This window comes from Meriones unguiculatus, chromosome 11 (assembly GCF_030254825.1).
Source record: "Meriones unguiculatus strain TT.TT164.6M chromosome 11, Bangor_MerUng_6.1, whole genome shotgun sequence".
NCBI lineage: Eukaryota > Metazoa > Chordata > Mammalia > Rodentia > Muridae > Meriones > Meriones unguiculatus.
The window spans coordinates 34,064,535-34,080,448 of record NC_083359.1 but is presented as its reverse complement, the minus strand read 5'-3'; the positions used below and the strand labels follow the sequence as shown (position 1 = coordinate 34,080,448).

The 15,914-nt window shown below is 50.1% G+C and overlaps 1 protein-coding gene across 2 annotated transcripts in view; it reads left to right on the top strand.

The window, feature by feature from the left end:
- Positions 1-15,914, top strand: part of Slit3 (slit guidance ligand 3) — a 594,183-nt gene that overhangs the window by 514,029 nt on the left and 64,240 nt on the right. For both annotated transcript variants that reach the window (XM_021631471.2, XM_060363864.1), the window contains 4 exons: positions 932-1,075; positions 2,050-2,193; positions 3,944-4,107; positions 5,199-5,331. In XM_021631471.2, the coding sequence (XP_021487146.1) occupies positions 932-1,075; positions 2,050-2,193; positions 3,944-4,107; positions 5,199-5,331 (585 nt within the window). The remainder of the gene's footprint in view (positions 1-931; positions 1,076-2,049; positions 2,194-3,943; positions 4,108-5,198; positions 5,332-15,914) is intronic.

Sequence of the window (15,914 nt, the reverse complement as noted above, 5' to 3'; positions counted from 1 at the left end):
GATCTGAGCTGGATCCTCAGCACCCATGGGTATCCAAGGGCAGCAGCACACACCTGTGATCCTGGGACTGAGGTGGATGAAGCAGGAGGGGCGCTGGGGCTCACAGGCCAGTCAGCCTACCTGGTCCAGTGAGAGACCCATGTCTCAGAAAACAAAGCCAAGAACAACCGAGGAAGACACCTGGTGTTGACCTTTGGCCTCAGCCCACACACATGTGCATTCAACTGCACGCACACACACAAACACCAAAACCCCCAAAACTGAATTCTGCAACTCATAATACAAGGGAGCGAGTCCTCACATCTCCCGAGAAATAATCACTTATGCAGGGGAAGAGCTTGTCAATGAAATGTTTCTTATGTTCCAGGAAGCCTAGCTTCATAGCCCAGCTCTTTCAGCTGTGTGAAGCTGGGAAAACCACTCAGTCTTCCCAAAACCCAGTCTCCTTATCCACATAGTGGGACAGTAGTGTCAGTGTGCTGGGCATTGTTTGAGGGTTTGAGAGGTTATAGTGGTAAGGACTCTCGTGTGGCATCTCCTGAATAAGAAATAGACAACAAATACTGAGTAGGAAGTGTCCGCTTCTAAGGGGCTTCTGCTGGGAACACTAGAAGTCCCTCACAAATGTGTTCACCCCCATTGTAGAGGGGGCTACTTTATGTTCTTCTCCAGCTCTCTTTTGAGGGTCACTGCGCAGCAGGAGCCCCTGGTGAAGAGAAGAAATAAGAGTGGAATCTTCCAAAGCACGCAAAAAATAACAATAAAAAATGACACTAAAAATCCTTTAAGTCCTGGGCTATGTGGATTTCTCCACCTGCTGAGAGGAGTGACCCCTCCCTCTTAGTCTGTGAGCACAGAAGCTGAGAGCCCAATGCCAGGGAGATGGAGGCTGAGCTCCCCCTATCCTGCTATTTCTACCCCCTCCTTCTAGAAACCTGAGCAACAATAGGATCAAGGAGGTGCGAGAGGGCGCCTTCGATGGAGCCACAGGCGTGCAGGAGCTGATGCTGACTGGGAACCAGCTGGAGGCCATGCATGGGCGCATGTTCCGAGGCCTCAGTGGCCTCAAGACACTGTGAGTACCCGGGCTTGGGCTCAAGAGGCAGCGATGGGAACGGGACCATGCAAGCTCTGGACAGGGATCAGAGTCAGGCACCGTCCTGGACTGTTCATTCCCCCCTCTCTGCAGCATCAGACTTTTCCACCTTTAGTGCAAAGAAGCTGATATGCTGAGCCCACCAGCATGCCCACAGCTAATCACGCCCCACTCAGAGCCACTCTTGTGCACACACATGCATATTCGTACCAAAAACATGCTGAGGGGTGCATACAAACACTCACTTAACGGTTACTCATACACACAGAGATACGTGCTGTACCCCTTAAACACATCTGCAGGCAAGCATCCACATTCAAGCATGCACACATCCAGTGAACTCATGTCCTCTTCCTCCTGGAAGGACGTATGCACACACAACCACACCGTCTGTACAAGTATACACTGATAGCTGTGGTTTCTTGTTTATGGTCCATCTCGATTACTTTTCTGTTGCTGTGAGGAGACACCATGACCAAGGCAACTTATAAAAGAAAGCATTTAATTGGAGCTTGCTTCTGGTTTCAGAGGGTGAACCCATGACCATCACGGCTGGGAGTGTGGCTGCAGGCAGGCAGGCGTGGCACTATAGCAATAGCTGAGCGCTTACATCTGATCCACAAGCGTGAAGCAGACAGAGCCAACTGGAATGGCATGGGCTTTTGAAACCTCAAAGCCCACCCCCAGGGCCACACCTCCTAGTCCTTCCCAAACATTTCCACTAGCTGGGGACCAAGCAGCCAAATAGATGAGCCTGTGGGGGCCATTTGCATTACAGCTGCCACACAGTGGATGAAATACACATTCATACACATTCGCCTTTGTCCCAGTGAGGGTCCAAGCTCTGCTCATCATCTGTCAAACCCGATCTGTGACCAGCCAAGCCAGGAGGTGGCTGTTTATCTTTTGAGAGGCAAGAGCACTACCCATGACCCTCTCCCACCCTCTTCCAGGATGCTGAGGAGCAACCTGATCAGCTGCGTAAACAATGACACCTTTGCTGGCCTAAGCTCCGTGAGGCTGCTGTCACTCTATGACAATCGGATCACCACCATCACCCCTGGAGCCTTCACCACACTCGTCTCTCTGTCCACCATGTGAGTTTTCCCAGGCATGCTGCCCACTCCCTCTGGGCCCCTCTCTGCAGAAGTCCCTGACATCCATCTCCCCACTGACTAGGCCCAAGCCCACCTGCCCGTTGGTCTATTTAATAGACATTTGTCAGGCTCTCCCTATGTGCCAGCTACCATCTAAGTACTAAGGATCATAGGCCTGACTCCTCCTCTGGGGCTGGTAGCATAGAAGATCGTTTTCATGATGAGAAAGCCCAACACAAGCTTTGTAAAGATGCAGTTGGGAAGATTAGTTTGTTGAAGAAAATGGGAAATGCATTTCCTGTAGTAGGAACAGCCATACAAAGACCCTGTGGTCAGTTGGAGCAGAGTAAATATTAGAAGCCTAGTAAGGCCGTTGCTCTGAGTACGCAAGGATATTGTGTAAGAAGAGACTAGAGAGGAGGCCAGGCTAAAACTGCCTGGCCACAGGGGCTGTTTTCATTTCAAGGCACACCAAGAATGCGGAAGCTTTTCGGTAGACCCATGGTGTGGTCAACAGAGGGTTTTATAAGGTGGCCCTGACCCCATTGGTGCTTGTCAGAGGCAGAGCTGGAGCCCAGCTTTCTGGAGCAGCATAGGATATTGATTTGACTGTAGGGCCATATTTCCTAGGTTCAGGCTCCAGCTTCTTCTCACTGGCTGTGGCAGCTTGGAACTGTTTCTTTATTTCTATGTGTCAGTTCTCCCTCCCACGACTGCCTCTCACGACTGCTGTGAAGACCAGCAATGCTGACAGTGTGAGGGGTACAGCCAGGCCTAAGGACAGAGAGTTCTCAACGTTCGTTCTCTTTACAGTTGCCGCTGTGGCTGCCTTGTATCTCAGCTGTCCTTAGTGAGTGGTTTCCTGTCCCCCTCCCCCAAATCACAAAACAAAGTAGCAGTGTCCTGGGGACAGGAGTATAGTGTCTCCCAGGGGTGTGGCCCCCTGCCCTGCCACCCAGCCCTGCTGGCCTCACACTTCACGCCCTCCCATACCTGAGGACTGTGCAGCTCCTGGATTCCACAGCCTGGGAATCCCCTTCCATCCCCTCTCCTCTCCCTCCTTCGCCCACAAGGCCTACCCCTCCCTATCCATCCTCTCCTTCAGTAGCATGATGGAAATGTAAATTACTAAGCATGGACCCAGGCCTCGGGCAAACGCTCAGTGCAACAACTGCTACCACCCTCATCTCCCACCCCATCTGTCCATCAGGCTACTGCATAGACAGGGACAAAACACCTGTGGTGCACATCCTGGCTTCTGGATATGCAGAGTCCAGCAGAGATGCTAGCCTAAGTCAGTGGGCAGCTGCCGACAGGCGTAGAACTGACCTTGGTGCTGACACCACAGGAAGAAAGTGAAGGATGCAAGTCAGAAAAAGGAACAGTCTCAACTACCTCTGGTCAGGAACACTGGCACCCCAGCCCAACAAGCTGCAGGAAGGAGGGAAGGAGAGGTGGACACTGCTCTAGAGTACAGAAAAATCTCCATAGAGGACTTACCAGCTTTGCCCAAGTGGGCCTTGGTAGACAGAGGAGGCTGAGGCTGGATATCACAACACACCCATCAGCATAGCTGAGGGCAGCTACAGACATCACCGTGGTTTAGAGGAAGATTCTTCCTCCCCTGGGAAGGGATGCCAAGACCCTTTTGCCTCCTCAGGAGAGTTAGTCTGGATAACAGGAAGGAACCCTAGGCTTTGGGCTAGGGTCAAGGTGGGCAATGACCACTCAGAGGCTCTCTCTCCCTCAGAAACCTCCTGTCCAACCCTTTCAACTGCAACTGCCACATGGCCTGGCTCGGCCGGTGGCTGAGGAAGCGGCGCATCGTCAGCGGGAACCCCAGATGCCAGAAGCCCTTTTTCCTCAAGGAGATTCCTATCCAAGACGTGGCCATCCAGGACTTTACCTGCGATGGTAAGAGGGAGTGAATCGGGAAGGCAACGCAGGCTGCTGGGACCTCCGAGATGGGCCCTGAGGAACTCGGCTCCAGAGGCCTCTGAGGGTCCTCCGCTAGCCCACACGGTTTGTTCTCAGACTGATAAGAAAAAGTGTCTCTATCTGAAGCCGCTCTACTTTCCCCAGTGTACATCTGTACTGATTTCACTAAAGCAAGACACTGTCGTGCAAAACGCCATCTTCTAGCTAGGTGTGGTGGCACACGGCTGTAATCCCATGCTCAGCGAGGCAGAGGCCAGCCTGGTCTACAAAAAATAAAAATAAAAAATAAAAAAATCAAACCAACCAAACAAAAAACACTGTCCCCAGTATGAATGCCACTGTACCTGATCTACTCATTTGCCATGTCCACCGTGAGTTTGGTGCCCCTCAGATGGCATGCCCCTCTGTACTGTACACAGCCTATCCAGCTGAACATGGAGGTCTTCCTGTCTATGTTATGATGAAGGTCAAAGTATGTACTTATGGGAAACAGACATCAGGGAAATTCCTGACATGTGACTAAAAGTTAACCCACAGGTCTGAGGCTTTAGGTCTCAGGACCCCAGAAGGCATATTTGATCACATGAGTTTAAGCGTGTCTAGTTGGTTACTTGGTAAGTAACCCAAGGATTGCCTTGGGAGAGATAAATTGGCTTGCAGATTACCAGAGGTGCATTATAATGAGGCTGGTGACATGCTCACCACCCTATAGGGATGACTATATAGTGGTAGGTAGAGAGGAGAAGTAGAAGGGAGGAGGGAGAAGAGCAGGATCTACCTCTGTCTGGCTATTCCTTTCTGAGCCATGGTTTATTCCTCATATGACAGACAGGACCGTCTTTCCCATTTATGGCTGTGGGTCTGGGTTAGCAGCTTGACCGGTCTTTATTTCATGCAGAGTGCATTAAATGGCAGTGTATCCTTCCCTTCTGGCAGGGGAAGAAACCAGTAGCTACCATGAGTTCTAGCTTGGGCTCACTGCTGGGACTAGGTAGAGCTGGCCCCTGGTCCCCAGCTTTGCCCACCTGCTCTCCTGGTGGTGCTCACCCTGTCTGGGTCCCCCACAGGCAATGAGGAGAGCAGCTGCCAGCTGAGTCCACGCTGTCCCGAGCAATGCACCTGTGTGGAGACGGTGGTGCGATGCAGCAACAGGGGTCTCCGCGCCCTCCCCAAAGGCATGCCGAAGGATGTGACTGAACTGTAAGTACCAACCCCAACCCCTGCCGCCTCACCGGCAGCAGCCTTCCCAGTGTACCTCAGAATCCAAGTGAGGGCGTGGGGACATGCCTGGCTTCAGTGGATCCCTGCAGAACCTTCCTGGTGTTGCAGGTGGGATGGTATTGAAGGGGGAAAAGGGAGGCCAACTCCCAACCATCTCCATCTTCTAAGCAAGGCAAACCTGACCCTGCTCTCCCTAAAGACACTGCAGAATGCAAGTGGACTGCCACATTTCTTGCATACTCCAGAAACCCCCATGCTGCATCTTGCCTTTCCAGATCCTTCTGAGCCTTTGTCTGACCCTAGCAATCCCACAGGGTGTTATGAGAGCATCTTTTGGTGCATTCAAAGGACATGCTTTTACAATATGGTCCCATTCCTCCTTCAAGCAAACCTGTCAAGCAAGTGATAATGTCAGCGCTAAGTCTCATCCCCTCCTAGAACGTCTTCCCAGCCCAGGTTCCTCACAGTCCTTCCCCAGATCTTGTTCCTGGACCAGAAGCCCAGAGTTAAATGAAACAGGTTCTCTTTAAATGGCTCACAGCGCTGGATGCAGCACCCTGTCTGGCTCAGCAGTAGATAGGCCTAGCTCTCAGTCAGGCATGGGTGCTCGCCATCTGGTCCAGAAGAACCTCACAGGCTCGCACCGCCTGCCCATGCTCTGTCACGCTGCCCTCTGTCGCGCCATCCTTCTTTCGCGCATCACACGGGGGATGAGGTGCCTCATGTGTCAGGCTTGCTGCCAACACGGAGAGATGACACTTGGCGAAACAGGTGGGCCCAACACTCATGAGGCTCGTGGACTCTCTAGGGAAAGGAGGCATTTGTTCTGTCATCCCTGAAGCTCGTAGGACTCCATGATAGGCGAGACAAGAAGGAGGATGGGAAGGAGAGGTTTGCCTTCGTGTGGCACTCAGAGAAAGCTTCCCTGGGGCATAACACTGAGGCTGTTCTCAGAAGGGCCAGACAGGAGCAGGTCCCTGGCAGGGAAGAAGGAGTAGGAGAGCCAAAAAGTGGCTACACCGGTGGGGACCCTGTAATGGGAACCGGGAGAGCCAGGTGAGGGAACTGGCAGTAGGTCAGGACGTCAAGACTCACACCCACAGTCACACTTGTGTATCAGCCCAGACCCCAGGCCCACCTCCCTCTGCTGGGGCTGCCTGGGCCACGTATCCTCAGTAAGTAACAGAATGTGACGTGACCCAGATTCCTTCTGGGGAACCTCTGTCACCTCCCAGGCCAGAGTCTCCTAGCCGGGCTGCGAGCATGCCAGCTTCTTAGAAGGCAGGCAGGTCTTAGGTGAAACTGTCGCTTCTGGCATTCCCTGATGCTCAGGGAGGTTGTCATGGGGACTGGCAGCCCCAGGGAGGCAAAGGAGGTCTGACAGCCACTAAAAGTCCCTGTCAGCATGGGTACGGGCTGAGGCTGAGCCCTTGAAAGTCTGCGTGAACAATTGCAGTGCCATATGCTGACTGTAACCAGGCACAGGAGCTGCAGAAAATGGCCGTGGAATGTGCTCCTTCTTGGCCAAATGGGTGCCAAGCGACATGTCAAAATGTAGAAATGCCATGAAGGCAGCTCATGAGTGCTTTTCTGTAAGGTTTGGGGCACAGAGACTGAAAGAGAAAAAATAATTGGGGCTGCGTGCCTTTGGAGGACCTCTGATTATCTTTAGTGGATGAGATGATGTCTCCCAGCCAAGCGTGGCTTCTGGTGTGCTCCAAGGAACTCAGTGCTGGTGCTGAACCATCTCCTGGACCAAACTGGGGAGGGGGAAGCAAGAAAATAGGTGGTCAAGAAAGCAAGAGCCAGCCAGCCTGGTACGCTGTGCAATGGGGGCCCAGTTTGGGACCTTTATGTGCTTTTATTTTTTTTTTCAGGACTGTAAGAAGGTGTGCCTGTCAGATACACTGTTAATATCTGACGCGCCAGAAACTAACACAGACCATTTTGAAATATCTATTTTTATTCCACCTAAAAATAATTCACTGTCCACCGCATATTTATATAAGAAGCGTGTTCCTGAGACAAACCAGCGAAGTGAGAAGGGTGGTGTGGCCTAGCTGTTGCAAATTGTTAATGTCTCACTTCATGGCGACTCTGGTTTCTGCACTGCACCCCCTGTGTTGCCATAGTTGTTGGGGTGAAGCTGAAGGAGAAAGGCCAGCTTCACACAGGCGTGTGGTTGGAATAGGATGGAGCATTTTAAAGGGTCACTTCCAGTATGGTGGGTTTCTATCACTGATCATACACTGCCCGCAAACAGTATGATCTTCTGAAAGGGAGGCAGCCACGCGGAACCACAACTGTATCCTCAAACTTGTCTCTTGCATGACCCCAAACTACATTCATCTGTCAGCTTTGGGTGTAGCACTGGATCTATAATGTCACACACTGCTCACTTAGATCAGTCCATTGCGGGTCTCTGAGGTGGTGACGCATTCTGTTCTCCAGCAGGTAAAACTTCACGTCATTGGTATGACCACCAGTCAGTTTCCCATTCGGAAAGTCTTGAGTAAGAGGGAGCTGCCAAGCTCAATTCAAATTTTCAAAGGTGTCATTAATCATGTGAAAGTTCCAGTTCTATCACTGGCAGCAAATGTCATCTGTGTTTCGCCCTGTGCCTCACTCTTGTTCATTTTCCAGAAACTTTCTAGTAAATGTCCCTGTCAGAGAAAACTCTGCCAGTCATTCTTTTGCAGTAGAAGTCGTGGCTTAGTGGGGAAATTCAAAGCAGCTAGTTCAAGGAACAAGGCTGAGGAATTTCACTGAGCATTTCATTGGCTGCACAAGGGCTATGTGTGCACTGGTTGTTCTGTCACGTGATTGCTAAAGAAACAAGTGCTCAGGGGTCCAGCATTGATAGTGTTGATGGTCTTTGCCACCTTGTCAAGGGCAGCCTGAAGTGTGGCTTGCTTTGTTGCTGTGGTTCACTTTGTTGTTTTATGTGCAAATGCACACATAAGTGACAGCACAGTAACCTAAGCCCAGTGCCCTCCTTAAGCTAATGCGCCACCTCATTGTCCTCTGTCAGTTCTATGCCACCAGTGAAAATGTGAGTTGAGTACAAAAGGGAACGTTGGCCTTTTTCTTCCAGATTCAATTTTACTTTTCATGCTATGTGTATGTGGGTTGGGGGGGGGTGTGCATGGGGAGATCTCGACAAGAAAAGGTTGTCAGGTGATCCCCTAGAGCTGAGATAACAGGCAGTTTTGAGCCACAGCAAACCTCTGCAAGAGCAGTATGCTCTGGTAACCACTGAGCTATCATCTCTCCTACACCAAAGAATAGTGACTTTAGATCATTACAAAAAATAGCTTGGACCTCAGACCTCTGGCAGTTCCTCAGGGTCCCTTCGGTGCCCAGAGAGAACACTTGGAGAGCCATAGCAGCCAGTATGGAGCTCAAGGAGGCACTTGCTACAATCAGCACTTAGTTCAGAAAGCACGGTTCCTTGAGCTGTAAATATCCTTCCATCATTGAGCCTGCCTCACTGTTCTAGGATGACCGAAGCCTAACAATGTGTTTGCTTCCATTTGCTGAAATATTGACAGACATGGGGGCCTTCCTATTTCTATAAACAAACCAGCCAAGCCTGTATCACCTTCAATACATCCACTTTAAGGCCTAGAGAGGGGTTGAGAACTAGCACTGGGGGAAGTTATCATCTGCAGCCCACTCCTTGTTTGCATCCTACCCAGGCCATTTTGGTTCTGACTTTGATCTGAAAAACCATGATGACAGATTTGTCGTTTAACTGATAGGCCAAAAAGAAAAGAGATAGATGACTGTCTCGTCACCAGGCAGAGCCACCAGAAGAAGGGATTAGTATTCAGGCGTGAGGCCTGCCACATCCTGAGAAGCAGATTGGCAGTGTGCCCATGTATAGACACCCAGTGCCTGGTGGACCACAGAAAGGGGATGGGCCTTAACTGGGAGGCAGGAGGGCAGACTCTGGGCTAGCCAGGACTTTGAGAATGATTGGGACCAAGGGCGATGTCAAGGATGCATTAGAGAAAGAAGAGAACCCGGTACTGCTCTCTCCATCAGGTTCAGGATAGGAGTTGGGGGTCCAGAGAACAGTTCAATGGCAGTTTCTCCCGGCTATTGGTTACTTGGGGTGTAGACACGCACGCAGGAAAAGAATGGAAGGTTCAGCCAGTGACAAACACAGAGACACAGCATGGCCTGAGATAGGGAGGAATCCAGGAAACTCTGCCTGCACTGGCCTGTGGGAGAAGGAAGAAGGAAGTCTGGCCTGAGCTACAAGCCTGCACTGCTATGGGAGCACCCACCTGTGTGCACCGTGTGGCCTCATCTGCTCTGGCCAGCCACACTCCTGAGCAAGCAGCACCACTCCCATTTTTATTTGTTTTTTTTCACATTTGGTTGGGGTGGGGGTGCACGTGCCATAGGGTGCGTAGTAGAGGTCAGAGGACAGCTTGTGGGAATCAGTTCTCTCCCTCGGTCATGTGAGTTCTGGTGGGGATTTGAACTCAGGTTGTCAAACTCAGCAGCAAGCATCCTTACCTGCTAAGCCATTTATTGGCCCCTGATCATCCTGCTCTTACCCATCAGATTGCTAAGGCTTGGGAAAGTTGAGTGGCTTTGTAATTATTTTCAGTTTTTAGTTGACATAATGATGGAACTTACTGATGGGGTATATACAGTGCAACATTTAAATACATATTAACAACCCATAATGATCAGAGTACGGTAATTGTGACGCCTAGCCCCGCAGACAGACCACTTGTTTGCACGGAGAACATTCAGAGTCCTCCCTTCCAGCTGGACTGAGGGTACAGTTAATCATTGTCCATCACAGCTTCCGTCAGGGTACAGACCAGTGGTTCTCAACCTTCCTATGCTGTGACCCCTTAATACAGCTCCTCATGTGGTGAATCCAACCATAAAATTGTTTCATTGCTGCCTCATAACCATAATTTTGCTGCTGTCGTGAATTGTAGTGTAAATAGCTAATATGCGGGGTATCTGATATGTGACCCCCAAATGGGTCAGAACCCACAGGTTGAGAACCATTGCTCTAGGGTATTCTAGCTTGTTCTTCCTGTCCACCTGTCCACCTGCTCCCTGTACCTGTACCCCCCCCCCCCCACACACACACACATTTGCCTGGAGACATCATTGCTCTCTCTACTTCCATGAAGCCAGCTATTTAAATTCCACAGACATGAGTAAGAGCACACAGTGTTGGACTTTCTGGGCCTGCTTAGAGCAACTTGCCCAACAGCTGCAGAGCACAGGTTCCAGCTCTTTCTGTCTGCCCCACCACCCCCACAGTGTCACTAAGGCATCACTTCCCACCTCACAGGCCTGTATCCTTTCATGGTGCCCAGTGACCTATTTCCTGGGGGTTTACAACATACAGCTATGTCTGTCACCTGCACTTGTGGGAAGAGACAGTCCAGGAGCTCTGGCATCATTGTTTGGGCACTGTCTGTGTTCCGACCGGTCCATGCTGACAACTGAACATCTCAAGCCATGCAGCTCCCACTAGCAAAAGGGACTGTCTCTCCATGCCTTATATAATGGGCATGCTTTCCCAGCACTGAATAGAGTCACAGCCAACTCTTTATCTTTCTCTCTTTCTCTTTCTCTCCCCCCCCTCCCCTTAGTTGGGGCTTCTGTTGCTTTGATGAAATACCATGACCAAAAAAGCAAGTTGGGAAGGAAAGGATTTATGTGGCTTATACTTCTGTATCACTGTTTATCATGAAAGGAACTCAAACAGGGCAGGGTCATGGAGACAGTAGCTGACACAGAGGAAATGGAAGGGTGCCACTTACTTACTGCCTTGCTCCACATGGCTTGCTCAGCCTGCTTATGGAACCTAGGACCACCAGCCCAGCTCAGGAATGGCACCAACCACAATGGGCTACTGCCCCTCCCACCCCCCCTACCCCTTCAATCACTAATGAAGAAAATGCCTTACAGGTTTGCCTACAACCCAGTCTTATGGAGGCACTTTCTTAGTTGACTTTCCCTTCTCTCCGTTGACTTTGGCTCGTGTCAAGTTGACATAAAACTATCCAGCATAGCCTGACACATGGAGAACCAGAGGGGACTGCAAGCTGGCTGCAGGGTTCACCCCAGCTTTGGAGGGGGGCTGCCTCTTCAGTGCTGCCCCTGAGCACGGTAGCACTGAAGAGTCCTGGCGTGGGCCTGGCCCAGGGAGACCTCTGCAGGGGACGCTTGTCAGTGTCCTCAGGAGGCTGAGGTGACTAACAGCCCCTCGTAGAGCTGGGACTCCACTCCACACTGGGAAAGCATGCCTAGCATGGGGTAAGGACTGAGGCCAAGAGCAGGACACTGCCTCAGTTACTCGTGCCCCAGCGGGTACGCACTCAGAAGACACTGCCGTTGGATTTGGAGTCAGAGTCACAGTCAGAGTCACAGTCTTGTTGCTGATCTTGGAGACTTAGAGCAGCATCAGGGACTATTCAGTGTGGAAACCAGCTTGCTGCTACGTCATATTCCCCAGGAACATCCAAGAAGAAAGCACGTACCTGGAGAAGACCCTCCTGGTTCAGAGGTCCTCTCTTCACGCACCTGAATCCCTAGAGAGCAGGTAGCCTAAGAAAGAAGGTGCGTGTCCTGGGAGCTTGAGAAGGTCATGCCTAGGCTGAGAGCCAGGCATGACAAGGGTGGACTCTCTACATGCAGGGACACACAAGAGTCAAGCATGCATTGTAATCAGCAGCATGGTTTGATGCTACTCTTCAAGAAGAACATGCTGAGGGCAAAAGAGGAATCTTTCTTTTGATAATCATACATATCACTGTGTATTAATATATGTGTGTATATATAATCTTTCTGTATAGATATATATATATACAGGCATATGAATTTATGTTTTGAGTATATTTTCAAAAATTGTTCAACACTAGTGTGCTGGGACAGTACTCTAAAACCTATCCATAGGGACCCTTGTAATACTTCACAGTAATGATTATCATAAGCTCCATTTTACAGCTTTGTAAATACAGCTTCGGAGAGGTTAAGTGCCCTGCTAAAGTTACACAGCTGTTAACTAGCCAGAAGGACAGCTGAGTCACTCCCACTTCACCCAGGCCTCTGGTGGAAATCCTGGCCTGGAGTAGGGTCTCCTGGAAGGCGGCTGCCCTCTCCGTCACCGTTCAACTGGGCCTGGAATTCTTTGCCAGAGCCTGTCTGCTCTGCAAAGCTTGAAGCGGAAAGCAGAAAGCAGAGAGCGTTTGTGCAAAGAGATCTGTGTGGATTTTCATGCAAGGCAGGTGAGTTCTCGGGAGTGAGGGCTGAAAGAGAGCATTTAAATTCAGGTCAATGCAAAGATTGACCTGTCAGAAAAGCTGCTGCAGTTCTGAGGCCAGGGGGCAGAGGCCTGGCTTCTGAATGGTCCCTCGGGCCACTGTAGGTATAGGCAACTTTGAAGTTGAGAGCATTCATCAAGGGCTTCCCACAAAGGCAGCCTCCCTCACCACTGCATCTGCATTTCTGAAGTGGAGCTTTGTGATTCAGTGTTTTCCAAGTCCTGATGGCAGGGCACTGGGACACCCTGTACCTGAAGCAGTTCCCGTTCACTGTTTAGAGCCAAATTCAGCTCCCTTGGGGAGTTCTGGGATTCTCATTGCCTAGGTGATGTTTTCTGAGCCTAGCTGAGTGTGCCAGGCAGAGTGTGGGAAGGCTGCGAGTACGCTGACAGACCCACACTAAAGATGCCACCAGGGACTGAAACACGATATAATGCCCAGAGTCCTGGAGACTCATAATGTCACCTGTGGGTGGGGGAGCCGAGGTGTGGGAGGCAGTCTGGAGCTAAGGGCTGAGGGCTGTGAGGTCACAGAGGAAACTAGACAAGGAGACAGAGGCAGAACCCGTTGAAGCAGAGACCTGGCTACCCTTTCTTTGGTCATTCAGGGAAGGATAAGGCCAGGGCAGCTGCAACCTGAGGTTTTCAGAGGGTCAGATACGAGGTGAACCAGGAGAAAGATGTAAGGCCCCTGCAGTTTCCTGTCTGGACTTGGCTAGGTTGCAGTGGCAATGATCACGGTCAAATACTTGGTCTAGATGTTTCTGTAAATGTGTTTCATAGTTAGCGCCTGCAGTCAGTAGACATTACAGGCAGTGGAAATTATGACAGCAGATAGTGAAGGAAAAGCAGGCGGTTCCCTTTGCAACGTGAGCTAGGAAGACTTTTAGAGGGGCAAACGCTGGGCTACTAAAGTTTCTTCACTCCTACTAAATAAAAAGACCGAAGCAGAGGAAATGCCCTGATCACATCATGGAGACTGTCTGAGAAACGTGGTGGTCCCCTTTCTCCTGATTAAACAGCCCAGTTTCCCCTTAGTTGACGTGATTAGCACGGGGGACTCCAACTTCTCTGAAGTGTGGCAGAGCCCTCCGTGGTTTGACCTGTGTTACCAGTGCACGTGGAGGTCACGTGGGTAGATGGCAGTCAGGAGGCTGTGGGGAGGGGTGGGGCAAGGCACTCAGCTCAGGAGAGCAGACTGAACATGAAGCAGAGTCCTCCAGCCCCTCAGCATTCTCCACTACAGTCCCTGTACCTTCCCTCTCAAACACGGCTAGGGCCTCTTTATGTTCGTGCCTCTTCTTTCATGGCTTTCACATTCACCAGCATAGGTCATGACTGGTACCTGGTGGCTGCTTAATAAGTATTTACGCATGAATCAATCAATCAATCAATCAATCAATCAATCGATGGATGGATGGATGGATGGATGAATGCTCAGCTCCTTGGCCTGATACCACAATCTAAGTATAAAGCTTCCAAAAGGCAGAAATGGGATTTGGTTCACCTATATGTCCACCGATATGTAGTATAGACTGGCGCTTAACAGGCTCACAAGAAAGGACCAAATGAGGACACAACCCCGTGTGACATGGCAGTTTGGGGCTTTCTGAGTCCTGCCCAGATTTCTGTGCCATGAGGCTTTCTCAGGGCTGGCCACAAAAAGAGAGTTGCTAGGTCTCAGTTGAAGGTGATGTACATTCCAACTTGACTGCCATTGCCAAGGTTGCCGTGTCCTGTCTTAACCCATTTCTGCCTAATTTGGTCACTTCATGGTGGGTCTTGGATACCCAGCCATAGGTTTGCAACTCATTACCCCAAATTAGGTCTTAGTGGGTGTATTAGAAATGCAGATTCTCCAGTCCTACACCAGACCTTCCCGATCAGAACCAGCTTTGTTCAAGTGACCCCAGGCCGTTTAAGTGTCTGTTAAAGACTGAGAAGTGCTGCGATAGCAGAAGAGAGCTCTCATGGAACTGAGAGCTAGCACCAGACAGACAAACCACGATGACAAGATACTGTAAATGCTGTGTGGAAGGACGCTTACCCCAAGAAACGATCTTCAGAGTCACCTTGACAAGTCTTCACTCATGTCCTGAGCAACAGGAAGCCTAAGGGAACAGACTTGTAGTGGGGTGGGGGGAGCCTGCGGCCCCTCCTAAAAGCAAGCATAACCGGGACTGTCTTTGTAATTCAGGACCATGTGCTTACATTGAGGCTGCTGGCATCTGTGAAACTTGAGTCTGCAGAATTTGCCTCGTCCTAGCTGAGCAAGTATCTCACATATGGCACTGGGATTTTCATGCAGTAACGGTGGCTTCTGGGAGCAGCTTTATAGATCCCACACACTGTACCTCCATTCAAGATTTCACATTTAATACAATGTTTGATTGGCTTACGGGTATCCTATTTCCTTATGGCTTTTTCACGCATCATTAGTTTGGACTGACACCCCCCCCCCCCGACAACCGTATCTTTTCCTTCCCCCATCTCCCTGCCTCCCATCCCCATTTAAACCTTTGCTGTTTTGCCCTTCCACTGCTGTAACACGTGTATTCTATTACTTTCCCTTACCTTGGAGAATCTTTTCCCTCCTCTCTCATTGGCCCTGAGCTCCACGCACATTCTTTCCCACATATGTGCACATACATAAAGATTAGAAGCCAGGCTCTGCGTGTGGGAGAAGGTTCAGCATTTGTCTTTCCAAACCTCGGCTTCCATGCTCAGCCTAATGTTCCCAGTTCCATCCGTTTTCCTGCACGTTTCATAATTTCATTTTACGGCTGAATAAAATTCCATGCGTGCATGTACCACGTTTTCATTATCTGTTCATCGGGTGATGGACATCCAGGCTGAATCCATTCCCTAGCTGTTGTGAATAAAGCAACGATGAATGTGGATGAGCAGATGTCTCTGTGGTAGAACGGAGAGTCTTCTGGGTACACACCGAGGAGGGCTATAGCTGGGTGGGATGGAAATTCTACTTTTAGTTTTTAAAGAAACTCCCCAGATAGATAGATGTCCATAGTGGCTGCACCATTTACATTATAACTGACAGGAAACAACAGTTCGCTTTTCCACATATCCTGGGCAGCATTTGTTGTCATTTGTTTTCATCCAGTCATTCTGACTGGGATGAAATGGAATTTCAAAGTAATTTTAATTTACATTTCTCTGGGGGCTAAAGATGTCGAGCACGTTTTAAAATATTTATCAGCCGATCATATTTCTTCTTTTGAGAATTCTCTGTTAAGTT